This window comes from Panicum hallii, chromosome 3 (assembly GCF_002211085.1).
Source record: "Panicum hallii strain FIL2 chromosome 3, PHallii_v3.1, whole genome shotgun sequence".
Classification (NCBI taxonomy): Eukaryota; Viridiplantae; Streptophyta; class Magnoliopsida; order Poales; family Poaceae; genus Panicum; species Panicum hallii.
Window position 1 is genome coordinate 15,544,302 of NC_038044.1, and position 18,646 is coordinate 15,562,947.

The 18,646-nt window shown below is 52.6% G+C and overlaps 1 protein-coding gene across 1 annotated transcript; it reads left to right on the plus strand.

The window, feature by feature from the left end:
• LOC112888022 (probable WRKY transcription factor 38) lies at positions 1–980 on the plus strand. The gene is made up of 2 exons (XM_025954360.1): positions 1–229; positions 320–980. The coding sequence occupies exons 1-2, from the start codon at positions 30–32 to the stop codon at positions 825–827; spliced, it is 708 nt and encodes a 235-aa protein (XP_025810145.1). The 5' UTR covers positions 1–29; the 3' UTR covers positions 828–980.
• The last annotated feature ends 17,666 nt before the right edge of the window (positions 981–18,646 follow it).

The following is an 18,646-nucleotide window of genomic DNA, read 5'->3' on the forward strand; positions in this document are numbered from 1 at the left end:
CTGATCGTGCTTCTGCAGCGTGCGGCGTCATGGCCGAGGCGCGGGAGGCGGGCGTCCGTCTGCTGGCCCTCCTCCAGGCCACGGGCGCGGATACGGGGAAGCGAGAGCTCGCCGAGCAGATCATCTGCTGCATCGACCGCGCTCGGGCCGCGGTGCGCGCCGCCGGCGAGGGCAAGACGGGCCAAGGGTTGGGATTGGGAGCTCGGCCTCCAGCCGGGTCCAAGAGAAGGTACGCGTGTGATAGCGTGTCCTAAATGTTTACTAGTGAGTAGGTTTCGGATCTTTATTCCGTTCCTGTATACGTGGTGCTGCTTTCCAGATCAGCGAGGCGATGCGGAGAAGCGCGAGCAAGGGTCGTAGCAAGCTCGGCAATGGACGACGGCTACGCGTGGAGGAAGTACGGGGAGAAGAGCATCCAGGACCGCAAGAACCCGAGGTTCTATTTCCGGTGCGCCTACAGGGACGAGCTCGGCTGCGGCGCGAGGAAGCAGGTCGACCGGATGGAGGACGACCCGTCCCTGTTCCACACTACCTACTTCGGCGAGCACACGCCGGCCTGCCCCAGGGATGCGGCTGTGGCCGACCTGGACAGGGACGGCCGCCGCTTCGTGGTGCAGGCTTCCATCGACAGCTTCAGGGCGTGCTTGCTGGCGGAGGGTGAGGAGATGCCAGCGAGCATGGTCGAGTTCACGGCGGGGTACTGCTGGCCACTGAAGGATCAGATGGCGAACTTGGTTTCGTCGGATGTTTCCTTTGCCACCCCAGGAGAGCTGGAATCTTTGGATGCCATCAGCATGGAGGAACTCCTGGATTTATTGTGGCCATGAGTTTAAATTAGTGGAATAACAATAGTTTGGCACAAGATTCATGACTCTGCTAGTAGCATGAGGTTTCTTTTCAGTCAATCAAACATTATCTGTATTGTAAGCGTCCCTTTTGATGGGCAATCCAAAATTTAATGTTCTAGCTTTACGCGCCAATAGTCTGAGTAAATAATTTGTGTTTATAATTTGTGATTATACGTTAACATCCTATACTTCACTCCATCCTAAAAAAGATGCACTTTTAGTTTTATCATATGGTATCTTAAGTTTGACCGAGCTTATAAAAAAGGTTCACAACATTTATAATATTAATATATATATGTATTATAAAATATATTTCATAATAAATCTAGTGATATTTTTTATAAATTTGATCAAACTTTAAATAGTTTGACTTAGGATAAAACTGGAAGTGTGCTCTTTTAGAACACAGGAGTGAATTCAATAATCGTTAGAAAATGGTGAAATTTTCAGTTGCCTCTAATGGTCAGTTGAAGGTTGCTGGCAAAGATTAGCAGTGGGGATCAGCTGCCCGCGGAGGATTTCATATCTATCAATCTTAAGGGGAGAAGATGGGGGCAGCAGGTTGGTCTAACGGTGGAGACAGCCAGACGAGAGGCGTGGGGGCATGGCCCGACAGGGAGGGTCATGGCGAGGGTGACATTAAAGCCACAGCAACATTGGTTTCTTAATGGTTTTATATTTGCTCTAGATCTTAATCCATCTGAAATGAGTACAAAACGAGGCCCAAGGAGATGCAACATTATCTTATATGTTTGATTCCCACCAACTAGTAGTCTGAATATATCCAGCTGCACTTGAATGCTGATGCAGAGTATCAGAATACACAGCGCTAGGTAGATAGAGGAGGGGCCAAGCAGCCAGCCTCCGGAATAGTCAAACTTACGGCAGACATCATGCCGTGCGTGTTCACTTGTCGTGTTGTGGACCAAATTATTAAGCAGCAGAGATGCCCTGAGCCGCACCAAACAACGCATGCAGGCAGGCCAAGGGTGCCTCCCCCTCTATCCATGCAACCTTCGTTGGATGAGGCTCATTTTCTTGGGCTGGGCTGTTTTGCTTTTTCTTAGTGGGCTGGATACAATGCTGCTTCGTTGACTGTACCTTTTTTCGTTTTTTTTTCCCGGGGAGTAGTGGTTACCTTTTAATTTTCTGATCGTGAAAGGACAGGACTTGTTCTCATCTTAAATGGATCGTACGTATTGCGATCTACACAGATCGCACACGTCGAAACGTGGATCGACAAGTGCCGGTACGAGTACATACGCGCGTAGCCATAGCCAGCTGCCGCTTGTGCCGGCGTCTCGGCGACATGGTGCGCGGCGCGCTGCTCGAGTTGGCCGCCGGCGCCGGCGCCTGCTGCGTGGCTCTCAGCCGCCGGCGGGCCGGCTCCGCCCGGGGCGCGCTCGCGGCGATGCTGCTCCTGGCCGCGCTGGCCGTGCACGCCGAGCTGCTGCTCTCGGTCGCCAACTCCACCGTCCCCTCGAACAGGGCCGTCGTGGCCTACGTCGAGGAGTCCACCAAGCTGATCCGGATGCGTGCGCGAGCAAGCGCTAGATTATTTTACTGGCTGATCTCCGGAATTTTTCACGGCTGCTTGAATATCGTGGTGACATGTTTTTTTCCGCGCAGATGTTGAAGGAAAGCTCGACGCAGGCGACTCGGCGGGCGCGTTGTCCAACGATCCAGGGGAAAGCCATGGATTCGACGAGTGACCAGATCATGAACCCCGGCGGTGAAGAGAGAACCAACATGGGTGATTTCCAGCCTCTCAAAGTTGACAATCATGATAAAGGCACGGTAAGCGCGAATCATCCGAGCATAAACCCCACCGCGTTCCGCGGCCAAAGTTGACAATCATGATAAAGGCACGGTAAGCGCGAATCATCCGAGCATAGATTTGCCGAAGTTGATTCTGAATTCGCTTGCTCCAAGAAGTTTGTGCCTGATCTGAGTCATGGGCTCATGGCAAAACCCTGGTGTCAATTATGCTGTTATGCAACGCTAAGATAGAACTTGCATTGATGAGTTTTCTGGATTTAATTTTTTTTTTTCAACAGGAGCAGGAGGAGTTTCCTACAAGAGGTGATGAGGAAGCTGCGCCACCGCCGGCCCCCGAAGAAGCACATGATGCACCGCCGCCGGCAGCGTGGAGATATCACTCCTTCCCCAGCGACCACGTGATGCTGCTCGGGTGCTCCGGCGACGAGTTCACGGTGCGCATCATGCCGCGCTTGGAAGGCTTGTAGCAGCAAAGCCTCCGCGAAGCCAACGGCGATCTTCGGCCGGACGGCTGCCTCCGGCCGGCAGCCGGGACTCTATCCGTCTACAACCGCGAACCGCACTACGACGCGGTGTTCTGGGCGCTCCCCGGGGAGGAAAAGTGCGTGCCGGTGCCGGTGCAGTCTCGTGAGTCGGAGGCCGCGCTGGTAGTGGAGGAGAACCCGGAGGCCTTCGTTCTCTCCGCCAACGTAGTGGCCTTCTACAGGCCGATCGCTGGGAGGTCGGAGGTGCACATCAGGCCGCGGAACGCGGTGGGGTTTATGCCGCTGTTCAAAGTGGAGGAACAAGGCAAGGCCTTGCAAGCTCTTCACCCCCACGGCATCATCTACGCGGATTAGCAATGAGAGAGCTGGATAATACTAGTACTTCAATGAAAGATAGATACATTAGGTTAGTATATAGATATCGCTACACCGCCTGTTAATGCTGAAGCTAACAAAGATCTTGGATTACCAATAGCGACTGCCTCGCTGTTTAAATCAATAGTTATTTAGTTTTGTTTGGTTTGCAAAATAAGCCTCATCATGTCTTCTGATTCTGGTGCGGTTATGAAAAAAAAATACTGCAAGCATCAGCTCAACCTCAAAAGCGTAATCTCTCCTGTTGAAATTTTGTGATCTCGGATAACAACCGTTTGGTAAACAAATCCACATGCAAAAATATAAAGATGCCAAATCAGCTTCGCTGCGATCGGCATGTGCATATAACGTAGCCACCTAGGAGTTGGCCATGACCCCGCAGTGCTGTAAATATGAGATGGAGGGGCAACCCACGTAACCCTAATTAGTTAATCTTGCGATTAGCTTAACACTGATCAATTAGAGCACTGGACAGGCCGGAAGACCGACTACTACATAAGTTGTTCATCTACTTTCAAATCAAGATCTTCGTCAACTATATCAACTACTGCAGTAACGGAGGCATCTATAGCACGTCCAAGCTTTGGTTAGTCCATAAATACATAATTTCACACTAAGCTTGATTAGTGGTCATAATTAGGCTAAGATAATATTCTATTTACGGTTAATTTAGTTCAAAACATCTCCTCCATAAAAAATTTGCGTCGCTTCCGCATTTCATTTTCACCCTCTCCCTCCGCTTGGCTCCATATCCGCTTTTACCCATTCATGATTTACCTCGCTCGCCGCTGTTCCGCCACCTCTGCTCATCAGTTCCATTCACCCCCGCCAGCGATCCATGAGATCCTCCCTCACTTCGTGCCGCGCCGGGAGCAGAAGTAGCAGGCATGGCAACAGCCCTACCACCCTCTAGTACTGGCCGTTGTTCCTCCACAAGCAAGAGGAGCAGCAGAGCCATCTCCCCGCCCCACCCTTCCTATCCTGGGGCCGTCGCCGGCAGCTCGAACACTCCCCCGTACCCCGGCTCCTGTCCTGAACTACGGAGCCGGCGGCTCGAAGACGGGGAGCCACTGAAGATCTGGCGCCAGCCCAGGGAGATCGACGAGGAGGCCCTCCACTGCATTATGACCGGCCTCGGATCATTATTGACAAATACTTTCCTATGGTTTTTATTTTCAAGTGTGTAAGTAAAAGGATACACAATTGAGAGAGTTAGAACTGTTTCGGTATACCACTATGCGGATGAAGGAACAATTTGTTGTGTGTCATTTCTTGAACATTTACTGTGCTTTCCACTAGATATTTTTGTGAAGTAATTCAGTCCACTAGATGAGTATTTGATTCTGGAGCAATACTCACCATGATGCTAGATTTTCATGTTTTAAGTTACCAATTTGTGATCTTCTACTAGCAAAGAACTTGTGATTTTATTGTTACCATAAAAATATATATGAGAAAAAATTAGCAATAGGATATAAACAAATAATTACCAAGTTTCTCAACTGCAAAATTTGTGAATAATTTGGATAATTCTTATAAATATTGTTATTACGATTTTTGTTTTGCCCCTAATATTGCACATGCATTTAACTAATTATTGGTAATATGAACTTTCCAAATTTAGAGCCTCTTTTGTATTTCGTCTCAGTGTCTCAAATTTCTAGAGACAATCCTTTCGTTCGGATTTCCGAGAGCACAACACACGCATTTGAGACTAAGGGCATGTTTGGGAACACTCCACTTCACCAAAACTAGCTCCACTCCACCAGCTCCACCTTTTGGCAGCTCCACTCCATCTTTTCTACGAAAACTTGGAGCTGACGTACGTGTTTGGGAGATTGTGGTGCTCTGGCTTCAGAAATACGAGAACTTGGTAGGAATAGTCTATTTTGCCTATGGTGGTTGGGTGAAGGGTTGGGTTGTTTTTTTTTTTCGCTGCTACAATACACTACAGTACCCGTGCACTGTTCATTCTGGAAAAAAACTAGCCCAACAATAATGTTGCAATGTCATTGTTCAACCAAATAATGTTAAAGATCGCAATAATTATGGTACAAAATCAACATTTTCATTACAAACTAATTCCAAACGATAGAGAGTGACGTGGCCAACTCATCACGAAAGGCATCCATAGTTGGAGCGTTGACCGCGGAAGTTGAACCATCAGGCGCCGCTTGTGGAACGGCATAGTTGTTGTATCATTCTAGTATTGTAGCAATAAAATTAGGATCATGATCAAATCGAGCAAAGGTTTCATCTTCACCCCTATGCTCACGAATAAAATTGTGAAGGATCATGGTAGCCACAACAATCATTTTTTGCTTGTACATAGGATATGGTGGAATCTTCCAAAGAATTGGCCACTTCATTTTCAATAATCCAAAAGATCGCTCAATCACATTGCGGCGGCGCTAGGGGAGGGGGGCAGGGGGCGGCGGCGGCCCTTTGGGAGGGGAGCAGGGGCGGGGGCAGCGCTATGGGAGGGGGGGCAGGGGGCAGCGGCAGCCCTTGGGGAGGGGAGCAGGGTCTGTCGGTATTTTTACCGTCAGCCTACCTAGGGATACCCTAAGGTAGGTGGTTGTGTGGTGAGGGATCGCCTGATCTGGAACTTGAAGGTGAACGCAAGGACACAAGACACAGATTTAGACAGGTTCGGGCCGCTAGAATAGCGTAATACCCTACGTCCTGTTTGAGGGTGTTGAATATTGCGCCCTGCGCTTGGGTGTTGAGCTGCCTGTAGGCGGCTCTCTGTTGGATCTCTCCCTCTTGGTAGCTCTAATTGCCCTCCTAGTTGCTCTGCCTATTTAGGTACCCCTGCCCTCCTTTATATATCTCAGGGGGCGGGATTCCTAGTAGGATTACAAGGTAGGAGTCCCAATTGGATTACAGCATATGAGTTCTAATAGGATTACAGCGGAATTCTAGTAGAAATCAGACTTCTTTTAGCTCTCGGGTAGCTTTCTTGCGGTACCCAGGGGATCTATCCCTGACAGGGTCGCCGACGGCGCTAGGGGAGGGGAGCCACGGGGGCGGCAGCGGCGCTTGGGGAGGGGGGCAGGGGGCGGCGGCGGCCCTTGGGGAGGGGAGCAGGGGCGACGGCGGCGCTAGGGGAGGGGGGCAGGGGGCGGCGGCGGCCCTTGGGGAGGGGAGCAGGGGCGGCGGCGGCGCTAGGGGAGGGGGGGCTGGGGGGCGGCCCTTGGGGGGGAGCAGGGGCCGCGGCGGCGCTAGGGGAGCGGGGGTAGGGCGGCGGCGGCCCTCGGGGAGGGGAGCAGGGGTGGCGGCCCTCGGGGAGGGGAGCAGGGGCGGCGGCGGCCCTTGGGGAGGGGAGCAGGGGCGGCGGCGGCGCTAGGGGAGGGGGGCGCAGCGGCCCTTGGGGAGGGGAGCAGGGGCAGCGGCAGCGCTAGGGGAGGGGGGGCAGGGGGCGGCATCGTCCCTTGGGGAGGGGAGCAGGGGCGGCGGCGGCCCTTGGGGAGGGGAGCAGGGGCGGCGACGGCGCTAGGGGAGGGGGCAGGGGGCGGCGGCTGTCGGTGTTTAACCGGCTGTCCACCGAGGGATATACCCAAAGTGGTAAGTTTTGGGTGAGGGGACGCCGAGATCAGGAACTCGAAGGTGCAAGGAACACAAAGCTTAGACAGGTTTGGACCGCAAAGCGCGTAACACCCTACGTCGTGTATGGTGGTTTGTATTGCCTTCGGTGTAGAATGATCTAATGATCGTCTGTTTTGAGGGGGGTCCCTGTCCTCCCTTATATATCCGAGAGGCCAGGGTTACAAAGATACTAACCAACACCAGCTGGGGAATCGTACCAGAACATATCTCGAGTATATTCCATCTGTATCGGTTAGCTCTATCTCCTATTTAAACGGAATAAATAAGAGATAAACAAGGTGAATAAGAGATAAGGCGGACTTAATCTCTTAGACCTCTTTAAACTACGTTATGTACCCAGTCCCGTGGCCCCGGATCTAACAAGCCCCCGAGCTCTTCGTAGCTGAGTACTGCAGGCTTATCGAGTACTTTCGAAGCAGTCTTCGACTTTTTTTGAAGTTTTGCCTTGAAGTCCTTCTTCGAGTACTTTCTTGGCTGCATCGAAGCTATAAGGTGCTCATGCCCCGAATTTTTGTTATGGTGTGCGATTTAAAAATCGCACTCCATATGGAGTAGCCCCCGAGCCTTAGGTTGAATCAAAGAATCAGGCTGAGGGTCCCGTTAGTCTGTAATCCTCCTTGTCCTTCAAAGAAATTTGAAAAATAAATAGTCGATGCCATGTATCCCGTAGCCCCCGAGTCTTAAATCCAAATCCCATAATTTTGAAGATAAGGATCCGAAAACCGTGGCATGCAGGTTAAAAAATGACAACTTGAGAAATTACCAAAATGATGATACAAATGATGGACATTAGATCATGAATCCGGAAAACCCCCTTTTTTCGGGCAAATTAGCCCTGAAAAAATGATTAATCGAATATTTAATCCAAACAGTCCACCAAATGACCTCTCATCTTCAGAATATTCCCAAAAAACGACCCTCGAACTTCAGAAAAGTAACTTTTCCTCACTCCGCTGGTTATATAACCCCGCGACAACAGTGGGAAAAAACTGTGCTTTCAATCTGCCTTTTGCAAAGAACAGCCAAAAACTACAATCAGAGCCAAACGCCGCCGCCATCCCCCCAAAGAAATCCTGCCGCTCCAACTTTCCCGCCCCTCTCCCCGCAGCCCCCGAGCATCTCGTGGCCAGCTAATCGGAGATGGCGCCCAAGAAGGCAGAGATCGAGAGGAAGAAGAAAGAGGCGCAGCCTTCGACCGCGGAGTGGACACACAGTAAGCACTCCCTCAACCATCTAAACAACATAGTTTCCGAGGGGTTGCTGCAAGAAAAGAACCTTATCAACTGACGCCCCTCTTACCGTGAACCTTTCCCCATGGAAAATGTTGACGAAATCGTCACATTTCTCCATTTCGCCGAACGGGGATTGGCCCTCCCCTCTTGTTCCTTCTTCCGAGGCCTTCTGTATTACTACGGGCTTGAGCTTCATCATCTCAACCCAAATTCTATCTGCCACATTTCAATTTTCATCTATTTCTGCGAGGCTTTCCTCGGAATCGAACCCCACTGGGATCTTTTCCGCTTCCTCTTCCGCATCAAACCACAGCCCACATCCAAGAATCTTTCCGTTGTGGGGGGCGCCGGCATCCAACTGCGTCAGCAGGCCGGCGATAAATATCTTACCTACAAATTCCCCTCCAACCTTCCTGGATGGAAGATCCATTGGTTTTATATCGAGAACCATGCTCCCCACCTCCCAACGAAGTCAAACAAACCACCTGTAGTGAAAAAAAGGCCAGAGTGGAATCTCGAACCTTCCGGCGGGGAGATGGATCAGGTCAAAGAGCTGCTGGACATCATAGAGGCACAGAAGAAGAAAGGAGTGACCGGTGCCTCCGTCATGTTCGCATTTTACAAACGCCGCGTCCAACCAATCCAGCAGCGTTATCGCTTGGGTTTCGAGTACACCGGCCCCACTGATCCCTCTCGCATGTGTGCAGAGGAGTTGTCCAATGAAGCCGCGCTCCAGCGAGTTTAGCGGGTGCTGCTGGACGTGGACGCCGTGCCATACGTGCCAACATTATTCTCCGCACGAAATCCTCCCAAACCAGTGAGTATTCGACTTCTTTTTTGTTGAAAATATCCTCATTCACTCCATTACTTAGCCGAAGAACCTTCTGCAGGGACATACAGAGCTGTACCGCAGCTACCCGCCGCGGCCTGACGTCCCCGACCGGACCACCTCCTCCCCAGTGCCGCTGTTGAGGCAAAGAGGGCTCGCATCGCTGCGGCCCTGCGCAGCAGCGGATCCACCGAGGATGTGAGCTCCCGGTCGGAGGAGGGGGCTGAAGGAGAAGCGCGTCGGACCAACTCCTCCGACCAAAGCGTGGAGTTGACCGGCGCTTTGCCGTTGGTGCCGCAAGGCCGTCGATTGGTGCGCAAGCGAAAGGCACAAGAACTCGAGTCTGTCGGGTAAGAGCTTACTGCTTTGATGCATTGCTATATGTTGAGATTATGCCATGCTCACAATGTCGTCCTGTAGGCCTTCCGCTTCCTCCTCCCGAGCCGAGCCCGAAGAAGAAGGAACAGGCCCATCGGCCGCCGCAGCCGTCACCATCGCCGTGGTGGGGACTGCGCCACAGGCTGGTGAAACCCCACCGCCAGCAACGGGGACGCCGCGTCAGGCCATTCGTATGAAAAGGGCTATGAAGAAGAAGTCTGTACTGTAAGTCTGCCTCTGATTGCACAATAAATTTAGGATCTTTTGACTTGTGTGGTGACTAACTTCGACTTCATTAGAGCTGCAAGTGCCGCGGACCTCCAGCTGACGCCAGCTTCGACTACCCCAGCCCCCGGGTCTTTGACCCGAGAGGAGTCATCAAGCGCTGGGCCAGTCACAGCTGCGTCAGCCCCCGAGCCATTGGCCCCAGCAGGGTTAGGGCCCACGGAGCCTGCCCCTGGGGCAGACGCGACGCTGCCCGACCTGCCGCCTCCCGAGCTCCGGCAGGTCGAGGTCGGGGCCGGTGGCGAGAAGTAAGTCGAGGCCCCCAGCACCGCTCCTACGGATGGTGCAGGTGAGCATCTGACCGCCCCGGCTAGCTACCGGGATTTGCATGCTGTATGCTGAGGATTTTTGTGATTGCAGGTGCGCAGCAGCCGGCTGCTGAAGAAGTCATGGGAACCTCCGGGAGACCCGTTCAGCTGCTGCTGCCCGGGTTGGATTGTCAAGATGCCGTCGCCGCCAGCCTGGCGGTGACCTGCTGCTAACCGATGGCAACATAGAGAACCTCAAGAAGGCGCATGATTTTGCCATGGTAAGACCTAAAAACCTCTCTGCCAGTGACTATATCGAATTGCTTATCTGGATTCCCCCTTTTTATGTAGAGAGTGATCGCCCACTCTCGGAAGCAAGCAGAGGAATTAAAGACCCTTGCCTGCGACCGCAAGGAACTTGCTGCCCTGAGAAAGTGCCTTGACGACGAGAGGACGGAGAACTCTCATCTCGAGATGGTCAACGCCAAGCTCCAAGAACAACTCGAGGAACAGAAGAGGGAGCTCGAGGCGAATAAGCACGCGCACCAGGAGCAGCTCAAGGAGCAAAAGAAAGCGCACCAAGGTAAGCCATTGCTTCCCTCGGGTACTTGCACTGTATGACTCATCCTGGATTCTGAAAAGCTTTCCACCACAGAGCTTAGGATAATCTTAATGAGTAAAGAAGAGCTACTTACTGACGTGAAAAACCTGCTCTATCGCCGTACAGATGACGTTGAGAGGCTGCAGAAGGTGATCGGCGACACTGAGCGACAGTTCGTCGACAGCCTTCAGCGGATCAAGACGCTTGGCGAAGAACTCGAAGACCTCAGGGGGGCCGCTCGAGAGCTGGTGGGTATGGTGGATCCACCGGAAGAAAGCGAAACAAACCCCCGGCCCCTGCTAGAGCGTCTCCGTGAGGCCCCAAAGAAGGTAATGGAGTTCCTTTCCGAGGCACCTGTCACGTGCGTCAACAACGCCCTCGCAATCGTGAAGTCCTTCCTGCCAAGCGTGCAACTGGAGATATTCGCTCAAGGCATGGCGGCGGACTGCACCGAGGAACAATTCGACAGATAACTCCTGGAAGCCCAACCTGTATCAGAACATATAGTTCAAAGTGTAATGCAGGATTAGGGTACTAAAAACAAGTGTTCGCTTCCTTGTATATATGGTGTCTTTTGATGTCTCTACTTGTGTATGTGCCTAGGCTGAATTGGTATTCAGGCTTACAAGGCGTAAGTAGTAGACACTACCCGGGGTGCAGCGACCCTAAAGGTAGCCATAGCTCCATGTAGGAACTTATCTAACAAGTTGTCCACAACCCGAACTCTGGGTCTAGAACTGTTACAAAAGAACGCGAGCGACGTCGCGCGAATGCCGGGCTTAAGGCAAAACTACCCCGAGTGCATCGACTCTGGACGTAGTTAGGGTCGCTCCTTGTATGAGCGCGCTCCGCAAGTTAGATAGGACCCAGACGGACGGATCAGACTTGCTGGGAGCGAATGCGGGCGTCGCCGCTGGTATGCCGTGCTCTTGGCAGGGACGAGACTACTCTGGGTGCAACCACGCAGGATGTAGTTGAGGCAGCTCTTTGCACGAGCTCATCCAACAAACTGGGAATAAACCAGTCGAACGGGTCGATTATGTTGGGGAAAATGCGACTGCTGTCGCGTGCGACCATCCAAGGTCGCGGCGGAGATCGATATGTAGAGAATTTGGGCGGAGCGGAGGGTACCGTCCAAAAATGAAGTCAATGAGACATGACTGTAGCCATAGCCTCTGTAACCTTTACGACAGGAACTCAAATCTTGTGGCACATAGCCTCCAAATTGATTCAAGGAAAAGGGATCTTCTAAGCCCCCGTGGATTTAGCTATCTCCAGACATCTTCTTATGGGTAGAACTTGCGCAGGTTCTAAATGTTCCAGGAGTTTGGGACATCCTGACCCTCAGGATATTGTAGCCGATAAGACCCTAGCCTTGTAACCTGCTTGACGACGAATGGGCCCTCCCACCTTGAGTTGAGCTTGTGTAGGCAAGATTCGTCCTGAATGCGACGCAAGACCAAATCACCAACACTGAATGACCGCTCCCTGACGTTGCGATCATGATATCGCCGGATCCCCTGCAGGTACCGGGCTGACTGAACAAGAGCCGTGCAGCGAGCTTCTTCCACAGAATCGAGCTCTAACTGCCTCGTCTCGTCCGCCTCGCCTTCATTGTACATTTCAATCCTTGGAGACTTCCACATGATATCGGCTGGTAAAATAGCTTCAGATCCGTATACGAGGAAGAAAGTTATTTGTCCTGTGGCTTTGGATGGCTGAGTCTGAAACCCCCAGACGACATGTGGCAGCTCATGCACCCAGTTGCCTCCCTTCTTGCTGTTTTCATCATAAAGTCTCCTCTTGAGGCCGTCAATTATCAAGCCGTTCGCCCTTTCGACTTGTCCATTGACCCTTGGGTGTGCGACCGAGATATATTTAACTTCGATGCAAGCATTCTCGCAGAACTTCCAGAACTGATTTGCCATGAAATTTGATCCCAAGTCCGTGATGATGGTGTTGGGGAAGCCGAAACGGTGCAAAATATCTGAAATGAAGTCAACGACCCGATCTGGCGTGAGCTTGGCTATCGGCTTGTACTCAATCCACTTAGTAAACTTGTCGATAGCCACCAGAACATGGGTCAAACCGCCTGGCGCTGTTGTGAAGGGCCCGATCATGTCGAGGCTCCAACAAGCGAAAGGCCAGGATGGCGGTATGGTGATGAGGCTGTGAGCTGGAACATGAGTCTGTTTGCTGAAGAATTGACAATTTTGGCACCTGCGCATGAGATCCTCCGCGTCAGTCACTGCAGTGGGCCACCAGTGGGCCACCAGAAACCAGCCCGGTATGCTTTCCCCACCAGCGTTTTTGAAGCTGCATGATTTCTGCAGACGCCCTCGTGGATCTCCCGCAGTATATCGTAACCATCGTCCTTTGTGACGCACTTCATGAGAACTCCTGACCGAGCGCCGCGCCGGTAGAGCTTGCCGTCGACCAAGACGAAACCCTTGCTTCTGCGTAGGACGCGTGCCACCTCTGCGCTTCTGGCGTCAATTCCTGCTGGTAGCCTTTGATCGCGGATGAAGTCAATAAAAGCCTCTCGCCAGTCCTCCCCCAGCACCATAACCTCTCGATCGGGTTGTTGGGGACCCGCATTGATGGTTACCTGCGGGGAAGACTTGATGGATGGCTGCTTGAGCTGGACGAAGACTCCTTGCGGGACCTGAGCGCGCGTGGACCCCAGTTTGGACAGGATATCCGCACCAACATTATGCTCCCGTAACACATGGTGAACCTCCAAGCCAGAAAATTTGCTTTCCAACTTGCGCACCTCGTGTACATAGACATCCATCGTCTCTTTGTTGCAGTTCCATTCTTTGTTGATTTGTTGAACGACAAGAAGAGAATCGTCGTACACAAGTAGTCACTTGATCCCTAGTGACACTGCCAAACGAAGCCCATGAAGTAAGGCTTCATACTCGGCTTCATTATTGGATACCACCCACAGGATCTGAAGGATATATTTCAATTGTTCACCTCATGGAGAAATAAGCAGAACACCAGCGCCGCCGCCGTCGAGCTTGAGGGACCCATCAAAGTACATGGTCCAGTGCTCTGGCTTGTCTACTGGAGTTGGGACTTGATTCTCCCTCCATTCAGCCATGAAGTCGACTAGAGCCTGTGACTTGATTGCAGTGCGTGGCTTGAAGTAGATTGACAAAGCCCCCAGTTCCACTACCCACTTGGATATGCGCCCCGTGGCATCTTGATTATGAAGAATATCCGCCAGCGGGAAATCCGTGATTACAGTGATCTTGTATTCGTCAAAATAATAGCGTAGTTTTCTTGATGTGATTAAGATTGCATATAGAATCTTTTGAACAGCTGGATACCGTACCTTGAATTCGGAGAGGACTTCGCTGACGAAGTAGACAGGCCTCTGCACTCCAAACGCATGGCCTTCCTCGCTTCGCTCGACTACAATGGCACTACTGACAACATGAGTTGTTGCCACGATGTAAAGTAATAGATCCTCCCCTGGCAACGGTGCTGTTAGGATCGGAGGTGACTGAAGATGATGTTTCAGATCCTGCAGGGCCCGCTCGGCCTCCTCCGTCCATTGGACCTTATCTTGGCGTTTCAGGAGCTTGAAGAAAGGTAGTCCCCTCTCCCCAAGTCAGGAGATGAACCTGTTCAGGTCCGCCATACAACCTGTTTACTTCTGCACATCCTTGATTGTGGCCGGGGCCTCCATATCAGTGATGGCCGTGATCTTAACAGGGTTGGCTTCGATGCCCCGGTTGCTAACGATGAACCCGAGCAATTTTCCAGAAGGTACTCCAAAAACGCACTTGGTAGGATTGAGTTTCCACCGAAATCTGCGCAGACTGCTAAATATTTCCTCCAAATCTGCAATCAAGTCGCTGGACTCCCTGGTCTTGATGACCACGTCGTCCACATAAGCTTCAACATTCCGGTGCAGCTGATCCGCGAAGCACATCTGGATCGCACGCTGATAGGTCGCTCCTGCATTCTTCAGCCCGAAAGATATGGTTTTGTAGGCATAAGTCCCGTACGGGGTGATGAATGCAGTCTTGATTTGGTCCTCCTCCTTGAGCGCAATCTGATGATAACCTGAGTAACAATCAAGAAAACAGAGAAGGACACAACCAGCCGTCGAATCGACAATTGGTCAATGTGCGACAGCCCAAAATGGTCCTTTGGGCAGTGCTTGTTGAGATCAATGTAGTCGACACACATTCTCCATTCATTGTTCTTTTTCTTTACAAGAACGGGATTTGCTACCCACTCTGGATGGATTACTTCTTTAATGAACCCAGCCGCGAGGAGTTTAGCAATCTCCCGTTTGATGGCCTCACGCTTATCGTGGGTAAACCTTCGCAAGCGTTGCTTTTTAGGCGTAGCCATCGGGTGTACATTCAAGGCATGCTCGATCAAATCGCTGGGCACCCCTGGAATATCCGCTGGTTTCCACGCGAATATGTCTCGGTTAGCCCGAAGGAAGCTGACGAGCGCGAGTTCCTATTTGTCACCTAAGCCCGCACCGATGATAGCGGTCTTAAATGAATCTCCCTCCTAGAGCTGGATCATCTTGAGGGCCACGTCATCAGTCGACTGGATGCTCGACTTGCTGGCCTTCTTGGAGGGAATCTCCAGCTCAGACTGGGAAAGCTGCTGCGCGGCCGCGAGTACTTCTCCCGAAGCATCTGGCACGCGAGTAGTCGAGGCATACTGGATCGCCTCCTAATTGCAGTCGTATGACTTCTTTAAGTCGCCACGGAGAGTGAGTACTCCACTGAGTCCGGACGACCCAATATTGCATGGTAAGAAGATTCGAAGTTAGCCACTTTGAACTTGATGAACTCAGTACGATAGTTCTCCCGCGTGCCGAAGGTGACTGGGAGGACCACCGTACCAAGCGGGTGTGCCACGTTACCTGGGACGATGCCGTAAAAGGAAGACTTGCTGGGAACCAGCATGTCCTTGAAGTCCATGCCCATTTTCTTCAGAGTGCTGACGAAAATGAGAATGAGCCCGCTCCCGCCATCGATGAGGACCTTGGTGAGCTTGACCGCCGCCACCACAAGATCCAGGACCAAGGGGAACTTACCAGGCTCCGAAAAGCTCGTCCACTGGTCGTCGCGAGAGAACGAGATGGGGACCTCCGACCAACGGAGTGGTCGTGGTACCACCGGCTCAATGGATAAAATCTCCCGGAGAAGCAACTTCTGGTCCCGCCTGGAACCAAAATCCTCATCTCCCCCGAAGATGACATTGACGACCTTCGAGGCGTCTTGAAACTTCGGGTTGCGTCCATGATCCTCTTGATCGCCATCCTCAGGTTCTTTGTCCGCAGGCTTCTTGTTTTTCTTGCCACCACCGGAGTTGCTGAACGTCCTCCAAATGTGGTAGCAGTCTATGGCGGCATGATTGGCACCTGGGTGCCATGGGCACTTCTTCTGCAAGAGCTTCTCAAACGCCTCCTGCATTGTCGACTTCTTGCCCCACGAAGGACGATCGATAGCCGCGATGACATCATCTGGCTTTCATTTCCGGGGTGGACCCGAAAAGTCCCGCTAGCCTTTATCGTTGCGGTTGTCGTTTGGGCGCCGCAGATTGCTATCTTGACGCCGCGGGAACCGCTCCCGCATCTTCTCCTCCTGTTCGAACCAATCATGCATCATATCACGAAGGCCCGCAACAGTCTTCGGCCTGTTCCGTCCGAAATCCCTGTAGATGCCCGGGTCGGTGATGCCATTGTAAAAACAATCGATGATGTCGTCCTCCGAGATGTGTGTAGGACCGTAGAAGCTCGTTACGTTCCTGCTTACACTGAGCAAGATCATGACGAGTACCTACACGAGTGATTGCTCCCTAGAAGTTATCGATGAAGACCCTCTTGAGGCGCTCCCAGGAGTCGATCGAGTTGTTGCTGAGGCTCTCCAACCAAGTGAGCGGCGCAGGTGATATTCGAACCCCCTGCGACCTCAATGGCCGTGGAGTAGCAACGGAGCCACTGCTGAGGGGCTTGCTTGCCGTCGTACTTGGTGATGCCGATCGGTTTGAAGCCCTCTGGATACTTGTAGCTGCTGAAACGTGCAGAAAAAGCAGAAAATCGGTCGCTACAGTCAGTACCCTCCGTTTCGACTTCTTCACGGACCTTGCGCCTGGAGGAGATCACGGTCCGCACGTCGCGACCTTCATTGATGTGTTGGCGTAGGTCCTCTGGAGGAAGTCGATGATTGGCCTGCCGCGGATGACCCTCTGGTGGTGGCTGCTGCCTCCCGCCAGGGGTTTGGCTTCTGCGAGCGTTGTCGTTGCTGAGCTGGTGTCGAGGATGGCCGCCAGCCGTTCAGCTGTGAGCCTGACTCCGACTCTCACCCACGCGCTCCTCCCTGATGGTAGATGCCGGGTTGTGCTGATCCAGCTGGATCCAAGCCCTCTGCGCATAAAGGAGCGCTTAACGCACTTCCGGATCATGACTGTGCTCGAGGATGGCCGTCACCCTGGCGATGTTGGCCACCAGAGTCCTGAAACCCCGTTCGCTTACGGCGGTGAACTCAGGGTCAAGCTCGCGGTTCATAGATCGCCTACGCTCATTGGCCCTCCTCCGCCGGATTGTGCGGGCCCTGTTCCTGGCCCGCCGCGCCTCACGATCGGTGTCGTTCTCGTCGCCGGCGTTGGCCGTGATCTCATCTTCAGAGATCGCTTCAAAGTCGACGATAGGAAGATCCCCATCATCCTCGCCTTCTTCCGCCATTAGCACCTAGTGGGAGGAAAGCTCATGAGAGCTTGCGTCGACTAGTTCAGTCAATCCCTCCGCCGCGGTAGCCAATGGCCTGCCCTCTTGAAAGGGCAAGGGCTCGAGGTGGGTCACAAGTCGACCCTCTGCCTCGAGTAGATCGGAGAGCACCATGCCCTTCCAATGCACGATGCGCCCCTCCGGCAAAGAGGTGATCACCAGATTGCTGGTGCCAGAACAACCCGAAGCCCCCCGACACGCGGTGGCTTCTGGCTTTCCATCCTGGAGCAAAAAGTCCAGGTCCTTCTCTAACATGGAGAGGGACCCAGAGACGTTGGCCTCCTGAAGATCAGTGGCCGGTTTGCATGAGCCGAGTTGGGACCGGCTATGCAGATCCTTGGATTGGAACGAGTCCAACTCAGGGGAAGTTGCCGCAACACTGGAAGAAGTCGAGCTTGGAGCAGGCTCCATCTCGATCCCTGTTGCAGAAGCATGGAGCGGCAAGTTGTCGAGCCCGTCGATGAACTTGTCGAGGTCATTGCAGGAATCCGCAGCGGAGATCTTTGGCCTCATGTCGACGAGGAATCGTCGAAAATTGCCTACACCATCTGTGACGCAGACCCACGAGCCAAAAACGAATATCGTTCCCTGGGAGGGAACTGACCTGATGAATTTGAAAGATGCCATCGAGCTCGCCGGTGAATCTTCGACGCGCACCCCTACCTGGCGCGCCAGCTGTCGGTGTTTAACCGGCTGCCCATCGAGGGATATACCCAAGGTGGTAAGTTTTGGGTGAGGGGACGCCGAGATCAGGAACTCGAAGGTGCAAGGAACACAAAGCTTAGACAGGTTCGGGCCGCAAAGCGCGTAACACCCTACGTCCTGTATGGTGGTTTGTATTGCCTTCGGTGTAGAATGATCTAATGATCGTCTGTTTTGAGGGGGTCCCTGTCCTCCCTTATATATCCGAGAGGCCAGGGTTACAAAGATACTAACCAACACCAACTGGGGAATCGTACCAGAACATATCTCGAGTAGATTCCATCTGTATCGGTTAGCTCTATCTCCTATTTAAACGGGATAAATAAGAGATAAACGAGGTGAATAAGAGATAAGGCGGACTTAATCTCTTAGACCTCTTTAAACTACGTTATGTACCCAGTCCCGTGGCCTCGGGTCTGACAGCGGTGGCCCTTGGGGAGGTGAGCAGGGGCGGCGGTGGCGCTAGGGGAGGGGGGCGGCGGCCCTTGTGGAGGGCAGCAGGGGCCGCG

Excerpts from the sequence above, each read along its gene's own strand:
- LOC112888022 (XM_025954360.1), top strand. The coding sequence starts at position 30 with ATGGCCGAGGCGCGGGAGGCGGGCGTCCGTCTGCTGGCCCTCCTCCAG. Across the intron at positions 230-319 it reads CCAGCCGGGTCCAAGAGAAG|ATCAGCGAGGCGATGCGGAG; the intron begins GTACGCGTGTGA and ends GCTGCTTTCCAG.